Below are 10,576 nucleotides of genomic sequence, written 5' to 3'. Positions count from 1 at the left end.
GGAACCTACCTCTCAAGAAACTAGTCCAATATAATTCAGAGATCAGAATCTCCCAACCAAGGTTTAGCATAGATGCATGGTTTATAACTCTACAAGATCTCAAATTGAGCCCTCCTTGATCCTTAAAAAGCACATTCATTAAGCACATCGGGTTACTAAAAATGAGGCTAACAATTTGGTGAGACTTTTTAAGTCTTTTCACATGGGGAGAGTTGGGGGGGGGGGGGGAGTACTCTCCGCCCTCGCCCCGTTGACATCTCTAATTGAACACTTCTTATTTAATAAATTTTATTTTAAGTATATGATTTAAAATAAAACTTATTAAATAAGAAATTAATTTAACAACTTTTAGCTAATTTTATCATAAATAACCAAAATTTACAAAAACAAGGGAGAAAATTTTGAATTTAAAATATAATAAATGATATAATAGAGCAAACAGAAAATATTACACATATTGTTGCATGCATATCACATCTCTAAAAAAAATAGAAAAATAAAATAGTTCAGACCTAATTCACAAAAAAAAAGAAAAAGAAAAAACAAAGTGAGGGATTAAATTTAGGAAATGATAATAATAAGATATGAATGTGTAAAAGATAACTCAAGATGGAGAATTGGAAACGGACTATTGATCAATGTGTGGACCCAACCATGGCTTCGAAATCAACAATCTCAACATGTCACCACACCTCCACATCTCGGCCCGGAGCAAATGACCATAGTAACTCTCATAGACCACAATAGACAATGCTGAAGAAACGAGGTGATTGACGACTGATATGCTAAGTATAAAGTCTCTTGTTTTGATGGATATGCAATAGTGCATTAAAGGTTAGAGGGAATTGGACACAAATCTGGAATTTAAACATCCCACCGAAGGTCAAGCATTTTTTGTGGAGGCTCCAACGAAATATACTTCCTACTAGGCAAGCTTGATTGTAAACAAGTGGTGGACGATTTCTAGGCATCCAAAAGGCAGTTCTGAATTTTACACTATTGTATCCAAATGTAATTCCCTTTTTAGAAATTTTAGGAACTCTAGGGAGAGTTTTGTAAGGAGATAAATTAGTCAAGTTGTTGATCTCTTGCTAGGATATCTTGATTTAATGCTAGTATCGAATTGTTTGATGATATCTTCCCTCTTTCTATCTATGGTTTTATGAGAGTTTCTACATGCTTTTAATAATTTGAGAGATTTTAATATTATTAATTTTTTAACCAATAAAATTATATATAATTTTTTATTAATTATTTTTTTTCAAACTAATCCGTGATTATTTTTAAAATTATAATTTTTTTAAATTAGAAAATATGATTGAAGATAACTTTAGAAATCTAAATTCTAAAAGTTTTTGAGTTACTTTCAATACTTTTTATAAAAATATTTGGGGGTTTAAGATTTAAAAATTTCTTATTATTTCTTATGCATAAGATTTTTAAAAAAATATTAAAAGTAATTAACAAAATTTAGAATTCAGACTTTTAAAGTTATCTTTAATTATATTTTTTAATTTAAAAAAGTTATGATTTGATAATTTTAAAGAGAATATGACATATAATTTGATTGGTTAAAAAATCAAGAGTATCAAACTCTCTCAAATTATTAAAGACACACTAGAAATTCTCATGGTTTTATTTGTAAGAAATGAAATAAGTTTGCTTCTTCTAAACCAGAGATGAAAATTAGAATCAAGCCGAAAATTCACAAAAGAAAATTATAAATTCTTATTTATTTATTTATTTTAATTTTTAATAAATTTTATTTGATAATAAAAAAAGGTGTTAATAATTTTTCAAAGAATAAACTGTTATTTGACACAAGCGGCATGATGATGGAAGGGGTAATACGGGGTGGAGGTTAAGGAATGATCCAGAAGGCACTGGCAGGGTGATTCCGCGACGAGACGGTGCCGGTTGAGCGGTAAGGTAATGGTAATTTTATTTGTTAACAAATGTTTGGATGTGAAATATGAACGATGGATGTTGTGAGGCTAAGACCGAGCACTTAGCTGACGAGGATGGTCCTACTAATGTCCAATCAGGCAAAGATACGCACGAGATGACAATCAATGATGTTTTCCTAAATCATTTTTGTTCATTTGCCTTACGAGGATCTTAGTCAGCATAGATATTTCATGCTTGTATTTTTGTATTTGGTTGGATAAGGATGTGGCGTAGGAATTAGGATTCAGATCCGTCCAATTACCCTTTCTATTTCTATTTCTATTATTTATTTTGGGGTCAAGTCTGAAAGCTTCCAGTAGCTGTTTCTGGCAATTTTTCTTCCCTTCAGATGGTGATGTTTCAGATATCTCCGTCTGTTATAAATTACTATCGTTAACTACTATTCTCATTCTCACACTTATCATACATGAATTTTCTCTACCCTTCCATATTAAATATATAGAAATATTGCATATTGATTGCTAGTGTGTCCAAGAATAAACATGTCGGCCAAGTTCCTGACCGTGCCGCCATTTGAGTGCGCCTGGAGAGAGGATTTGAAATTCCGGGAGGCAGGCCGGGGTTGCGTCGCCTTTGAAGCATTCGCCTGCAACGATGTCACACTGGTTTTCCGGGAGAATGTGGGAAGCCAGGGCTACCATTATAAAAGAGATAGCAGTCCTCACTACACAATCATATTGGGGAGTCACAGGAATCGGCGACTCAGAATTGAGGTCAATGGAAAAGCTGTTGTCGATGTGGCAGGGGTTGGCCTCTGCTGCTCTTCCTCCTTTCAGAGTTATTGGATCAGCATCTATGATGGCTTGATTAGTATAGGCAATGGGAAATACCCTTTCCAGGATGTTGTTTTCCAGTGGTTGGATTCTTATCCCAATTGTAATGTTCAGTATATTGGCCTCAGCAGCTGGGATAAACATGTTAAGTATAGAAATGTTAATGTCTTGTCTCTAACACACACTCATGTGCCCCTCTCGAAGCATGTCGTTTTTGGTGATTATCAAGTTGAGGACGAGGTTGATGCAGCAGACTGTTACAATTACAAAAACATGGATTATGACAAATGGGGGCTCAAAAAATTCCTCGAGAGTTGGGACTTGTCTGATGTGTTATTCATCGTTGGTAAAGAGGAAAAACCCGTTCCCGCTCACAAGGCAATTTTAGCTGCATCTGGAAAGTTTTCTCTGTGCTCCTCCTCCTTTGTCATCAACCTACCCACTGTATCTTATCTACTTTTCCGTGCACTGCTTCACTACATCTATGTTGGCTGGACCCAGGTAGGGGATTTATACCTTGTTATTTTTGTATTTGCTATTGTTGATTTGATGTTAAACATGGAGATTGAGATCATTGTTGTCTGCTACAAAAGTTTGTCATACTCAATTTTCTGTGCAAATTAATGTTTATTTTTTTCTTTTTCCCTGATCATTTTGTTGTTTATATGAGATCCACATACCATGGTAATTTTGTGACTTTGTCAAGCTGATTCTTACTTCTTTCTTCAGTGATTTTTATTTAATTTGCTATACTGTACTCGTTAAACTGCCATTGATATTTATATTCTTAATTAAGGTAGTTGTGTCTTTGTATCATGTAGATTCCCCAGGAACAACTCGGTTCTTTGAGGGATTTAAGTCTACAGTTTGAAGTGACACCACTGGTGAAGCAGTGTGAAGAGACTATGGAACGGTTTAAGCTAGATAAGAAGTTGTTTGACACGGGCAAGAATGTGGAGTTAACATATCCATCTATCCGACCTCATTGTTCAACTTTGCCCTCACTTCCTGTCAGCACTCAGCAACTGAAACAATTGAAATTAACAGGCCAGTACAGTGATGTAAACATCTACATTGAGGGTTATGGGCTCATTGCACGAGCTCATAAAATTGTTCTTAGCTTATGGAGTATCCCCTTTGCTCGGGTGAGCCAATTTCACAATCTTTTATCTGACTTAAGCTGAGCTGCCATCTCCTCCCTTTGAGGGTGGCTTTTGAAGATTCGTAAAAGCAAGATTTATTCGCCTAAACATTTAGCATCTACATTTATGGAGGAAGTATTAATTTAGTTAAATTTAATTATATGAGAGTTAAGTTTAGAAGTGATGTACTATATATTCAACAGAGCCTTGAAAGAGTGTCTCTAAGTCTCCTAAAATTATTTTTTCTACAACAGGCAGGGTGTGAAAAATCAAGGATATGTTTTGTTTACAACTTTACACTCTAAGGTCTAAGGAATGACTAACAAATTTGATCTGGTTAATAAAACGATTTTCATGTTTAGCATTGAGTCAAGATATTCAACACGCCCTTTCACAAATTTAATCTTGTGAGGTTAATTAATGTACTCAATACTGTTGCAAATTACTTCAATGTCCAGTGTGCTTTGCTTGTATCTTTGCAAACATAAAAAATGTTTTGTTTATGATTTTACATTCTAAGGTATGACTAACAAATTTGATCTGGTTAATAAAACTATTTTCAAGATATTCAACAGCACCTGTTACAAATTTAATCTTGTGAATGTACACTTCAATAATGTTGTAAATTACTTCAATATCCAGTGTGTTCTACTTGTGTATTTGCAATGCAGGTTAGCATATTGTCCAGAAACACTAGCATTTGCCTTATCTTTATGTGTCATAAATTTCTATTTATGCAAGTAATATTCATGTGATGTTGGTATACTATGTGTCATAAATTTCTATTTACATGGTGATTATGTAGCTTTGTATACTGTCAACTGTAGCTATTAGTCAAAGATTTTGTTACTTTTGCCAGATGTTCACAAATGGAATGAGTGAAAGCATGTCCTCGGAGGTTACTTTAAGGGATGTCCCACCGGAAGCTTTCAAGGCTATGCTTAACTTTTTATATGATGGGCAATTGAATGACAAAGTTATAGATTCTGGTGCTTTGTTGCTCCAACTCCTTCTATTAGCTGATCAATTTGGAGTGACTTTTCTTCAACAAGAATGCTGCAAAATGCTTTTAGAATGTCTCTCAGAGGTAGTTTGGCAATCTTCACTCACAACGGAAATCAGTACTTATTTGGAAGTTAGAATCATTTATCCTGTGGATGCCACTTGAACTAACTGTTTGGAGAAGAGAGTTGCGGTTTCAGACTTGTGAAAACAAAAGAAGAGATCCATTTTATAGTAATCAATTCTAAGATATTGATACTTCTCGTCTACATATTATATGCAGGGATGAAGTTCTTCTATTGGGTGAAGGTCATACAACAAAGTTTTTCTATTATACACAAATTTAAATGGAGGAAGCAGACAAATTTGGCAACTAATAATACCGTAGCCTTTGAAGCTAACCGTTGAACTTTGTTGCAGGACTCAGTATGTCCACTCCTCCAAGTGGTTTCTTCAATGCCATCATGTAGACTTATTAAAGAATCATTGCAGAGGAGAATTTCCATGAACTTTGACTATTATATCAGTGCGAGTACTGACTTTGTGTTATTAGATGAGACAACTTTAATCAATATCATTAAGGTGTGTTTCTCGTCAAGTTGCTCGTTTTTTGGAATTTGATGGTAAATTCAAGGAATATAACTGTACAACTCATAATATCTTCTAAAGAGGCCTGCATCTACATTGGCTTAATTGTAAAGCCAGACTTTTTTTTTTTGGGGGGGGGGGGGGGGGGGTGGTGTAAAGAATAAAGGATTGAAGTTCTACTTATGTAGATATGCCATTAAGTTAAAAACAGGATTTTATTGAATTCCTGCATCTGAAATTTTGAGATCTAAGTTGTTTTATCTGAGAACTGTAGATGTAATTCCCTCATTTGAAACACTAAATTTCTCTACAAATCCCCTGAATATTAGCTTAGATATAATCTACTATACATCAGCAAAATTGTCTATCCTAGTGGGTTTTATTGTACTATCAGGTCATTTGACTGATGATTTCTTGATCTGTATTTGGATTTTGCAGCATCCAGATCTGACAGTAACGTCTGAAGAGAAAGTCCTTAATGCAATTCTAATGTTTGGCATGAATGCAAAACAGTTGTTTGGGTGGGAAGTGGTGGATCAGTTAATGGAAAATTCAAAACCAGAACTCCTTTTTGGTGAGAGGCTTCAGTTAATCTATGACTTGTTGCCATTTGTGCGATTTCCACTACTACAATATTCCTTACTTGAGAAGGTTGGTATTCTCTGCACTCAGATATCTTTGGACAGTTCACATACATAGGGTTTGCTTATTCATAGTTCATAGTATAACGTTGTAATTAATGTGCAGTTGCAGCATAGCAGCATTGGCCGGCATATTCCTGTTTTCCAAAATCTTGTAAGTTTTCTGTCTTATTCCAATCAATTCAGCCAGTATGTGTAATGTGATTTTGTAAATCTAATCTTTGAATAACTATTCTGTTATTTATTTGTTACAGGTTAACGAGGCTATCAATTTTGTTAAATGTGGGCTGGCAGAGTCAGAAAATGAAGAGAAGTAAGTTCTTCACCTTAGTTTGTCTCCTTAGCTTCTTCATTGGGGTATTTAAGTCAGGCACTGCACTTTGACTGTGTAATTTTTCAATATTTAGACTGTAGCCTCTGCAGTAAATAACAATAGCTTATTTGGTTGTGAAAATAATCTGCACTCTTATTAATTATTGTATTATGAATTCTGATTCATTAGTTCTGGGTTATTCTCATTTTTTTTCCAACAAACTTGTTGGTCCATTTGGATTATAGAGGGGATTTCTGTTCAAGATCCATACAAGAATTTGATGACTTTATCTATTGGATGACACTACTCTCTCTCTCTCCTCTTAAGCTTCATATCCTTCCTCTTCTTCTGTCCATGTTTTCTGCCTCCAGATAGCATTTTTAGGGTGCAGGGTGAGGGAAAATATTCTACTTCAGACACTACTGGCATTTGCTTATATTTCCTGGGTTAAGGTTAGGTCAACATGATACTTCGTGCTATGCATATGGGGGATGCAGTACTTGGGGGTTATACAGTTATGCTAATTCAAAAAATTAGACAGACACACAAACACACCTATGTATTTCGAATTTTGAAATTTAAATAATAATACATTTATAAGTAGTATTTGAATAAATAATATATTAAATTTAACGTTATTAATAATTTTTTTTATTGGTGTTTTTTTTATTCTATGACTATCCAGTTCCCAAACCTTATTTTCATTAATGCCAAACTTTTTGCCCCCTTCCCAACAATGTGTATTCCTCACGCTTGTGGACTGTCCCTTCTCAGTTCTCACCTTCCATGAGAATAACATAACATCTGTGGTTCTGCACACATTTGCTTCCCCTTTTATCCTCATGAATTCAACATATGAGAACTTCTTAAGTTTGAGATTGAAAAGTAGCATTGTCTCTTAAGCCCTTCTGTGGTTGTGGCTTGTACCCTTTTCATACTGCCAAAACCTTGCAATGCCATACCTGAAACATGGTGTTACCTTGCCTAAGTCACTCAATCCCTTGACAGCTATGATTGCATCCCAACATGCATATTGCAACGAACTAATAAGAATGATATTTGTACTTGTGGATATCAACAGTGACATGCTGGTGGAGTTAGGAGTAGGGATAATGGATATGGGAAAGGAATGTTAGAGTGAACTGTGGAAAACTGGAAATAAATTAGGAGTTCTAATCAGAAATGCGATTACTTGGATAAATATTAGGAGTTCCAAGGTTTTTGTGCTTTTTAGTTCTTACTTCTCAGTTTACGTTTTGAATTATTCTTAGATTTATCTGCCCCTCCCAACCCCCTAGAAAAGAACACATCTAACAGGGGTTAACTTACATTAGCTTTCATTGTAGTGTTAGATTCCAACATAGACGGTCCAGTTACAGGGAACTCCAGTACATCTGTGATGGGGATGACCATGGAGTTCTGTACTTTGCTGGAACATCCTATGGTGAACACCCGTGGGTTAATCCTCTTTTGGCAGAGGTAGAGCATCTAATTTATCTTTTCCCCTTTCATTTTTCTTTTTAGGTATTTTTATGCTAAGGGCTGATCAATGAACTGTTTATATATGCCCTTCCCTTAAAATTATGTGTGGCAGCCAAGGAAAATTACCATCACAGCTAGCAGCCCCCACTCAAGATACACTGATCCCAAGGTTTTGGTCTCAAGAACCTACCAGGTGTGCTAAACTTTTTAAACTGCAATTGAACTGTTATTTTCTTTAATGGTACCTAACTTCATGTTGCCATCACAGGGAACATGTTTTGCTGGGCCTCGATTGGAAAATGGACAGAACTGTAGCTGGTGGATGGTGGATCTTGGCCAAGATCATCAGGTACGCAATATGCCGATTGTTTGTGTTTCCAAGTATTTTATATTAGTACTCGCTTTTGATCATGCACTTTGAGCATGTGGATATTCGAAGATTTTATTTCCACCTTCCAACCTCATTTATCAAATTTATAGAAGTATAATTGCACCTCAATATGAGTAGATCAACTTCTTATTTGATGGAATCAACATTCTGATTAAAAAAAAGGAAAATCGATGAATGCAGCTTATGTGCAACTACTATACCCTGAGGCAGGACGGTTCTAAGGCCTTCCCGAGATGTTGGAATGTTCAGGTAAGCAATCAGCAGTGATGCTTCTTATCTGTTACTCCCTCGGTCCCAAAATAATAATTATTTTACACAGACAAAAAACAAACAATAAATAAATGAAAGAGAGAGAAATAATTTTACGAAATTAACCTTATATCATCATTAATTTATTTATAGATTTTATTCTCCATCATTAATATTATAAGGAATATAAGTAGAAACATAATTAATATTATATTGAAAAATTAAAATGACAATTTCTTTTATACAACAATTATAATGGGAGTAATTATGAATCTTCAGGGCTCACTTGACGGAAAGAGCTGGACAAACTTGAGAGTCCATGAAAATGATCGGAGTATATGTAAACCTGGCCAGTTTGCCTCTTGGCCCATAATTGGCCCCAACGCTCTGCTTCCCTTCAGGTATTTCCGGGTTGTGCTCACAGGAACCACCACCGATGCCACCAATCCCTGGAATTTCTGCATTTGTTACTTGGAATTGTATGGCTACTTCCTTTAAAAGCCTAGCCATGCCAATACCATACCTTCCTAAAATACAATTCCAGCTCCTTCATGTACATTATGGTTTGCTTATTGACTAAATTATTTGAATCAAGTCATGGATAAAGGGTTGTGGTTCTAAGAGAAGATGAAGTTTCTTTATTGTTCTTATTTCATCATTCAAACTTGTAGGCTGCTTTATATGTAATTATGTAGACTGTAGTATCTCTAGTCTTCCCATAATTTCAATCGACAAAATCCTTTTCACAAATAAGAAAGGTGCACAAGACGATGAAAAACCACCTTTTGATATATGAAACTCACGATGGAAAAAAAATCAGTACCAAGCATCAATATTGCCAATTTCATTCGCAGTAAAGCTCTAAAATAAAATATTTTCACGTATTAAAAACATTGATATCGATGTACAATAACAACGAAGGTAATAATGGGATAACCGAATGAATTCTTATTGGGAAAATCGATACACACTTTTTGTTAGCAAGAAATCACGAAATTATGTAAATTGAAAGATAAATATTTAATTTATTTTTCCAATAAATATATAACACTTATCCTCAAAGATTACAAGAAATCCTTACCAAAAGATAACAAACCTTACCAAAAAAATATTACAAGAAGCAAAGTTAAATGCATTCTTTCCTAGTGGTATGTTAAATAAGGGAAAATAAGGTTTTATTTGAACTAACTCGAGATAATATATTATTTTGATAGGTAATTGACTATTCACAGTGAAGATTTCACTTATAACTAATTACTTATTATTTTCTTAATCTCATTATAATTATCGTGTGAAAAATATTTTAAAATAATTATCATTTTAATTTTTTAATATGACATTAATTATTATTTTTACTTATATTCTCTATGATATTAATGATATGGATTAGAAAAACAAAAAATAAATTAATAATGATAAAATTAATTTTATAAAATTGTTATTATTAATCTATTTATTGATTTTTTTAATCTTGTATAAAGTAACCTAAAACTTGTAGGATGATAATTATAATACGAGGAGAAAGTAAATAAATAATCGTGCTGCAATTTTCTTTTAACAACAGAGAAAGCTAAAAAAAGAAAACAAAGATTACAATCTCACTAAAGTTAAACTCATATCATCAACTAGGAGTATTGATGCATCTCACTAAAGGAAAACAAAGATTACAATCTCACTAAAAATATGTGCAACAAGACTTCAAAAAGAGAGTGCACACTTAATTCTTTGTGTTTACAATTGTTTTCCTTTTATCCTTTAATTAGCATCTATATTGCAGTTACATTTCAAAGAAAGAATTATAATTAAGGAATAAAGGAATCTAAACAAATATATATACTAAAAGGGTGAAATTAGTCCATTAGAGAGCCTTATTTGTGTTATCTTCGCTTAGAGAGTAATTGAAAGTTTTGATTTTCTAGATTTGTGAGAAAGGGTGGTATCCTTGTGAGTTTTAGGAAGGGGGTTTCTTAGAATATTATGGTGATCAATTAGGTTTTTAAGCCATATTTGGCATATTACTCATATGG

The 10,576-nt window shown here is 33.9% G+C and overlaps 1 protein-coding gene across 6 annotated transcripts; it reads left to right on the top strand.

Annotated features, from left to right (window-relative positions):
- The first annotated feature begins 1,810 nt into the window (after positions 1-1,810).
- Positions 1,811-9,175, top strand: LOC100810794 (BTB/POZ domain-containing protein At2g30600). Of its 6 annotated transcripts, none has more exons than XM_041008903.1 (13): positions 1,811-1,929; positions 2,434-3,242; positions 3,563-3,886; positions 4,743-4,970; positions 5,306-5,467; positions 5,912-6,124; positions 6,221-6,268; positions 6,369-6,427; positions 7,762-7,906; positions 8,022-8,102; positions 8,178-8,258; positions 8,481-8,549; positions 8,829-9,175. In XM_041008903.1, the coding sequence occupies exons 2-13, from the start codon at positions 2,451-2,453 to the stop codon at positions 9,045-9,047; spliced, it is 2,421 nt and encodes an 806-aa protein (XP_040864837.1). In that variant the 5' UTR covers positions 1,811-1,929; positions 2,434-2,450; the 3' UTR covers positions 9,048-9,175. The 6 variants fall into 6 exon arrangements, with proteins under 6 accessions (XP_040864837.1, XP_040864839.1, XP_040864838.1 ...); XM_041008905.1 differs by having other exon boundaries at positions 1,813-1,929; positions 7,774-7,906; XM_041008904.1 differs by having other exon boundaries at positions 1,840-1,924.
- The last annotated feature ends 1,401 nt before the right edge of the window (positions 9,176-10,576 follow it).

The sequence above is a fragment of the Glycine max genome, chromosome 14 (assembly GCF_000004515.6).
Source record: "Glycine max cultivar Williams 82 chromosome 14, Glycine_max_v4.0, whole genome shotgun sequence".
NCBI lineage: Eukaryota > Viridiplantae > Streptophyta > Magnoliopsida > Fabales > Fabaceae > Glycine > Glycine max.
Note: the sequence above shows the minus strand (reverse complement) of the source record. Positions and strands in the feature narration are given on the sequence as shown.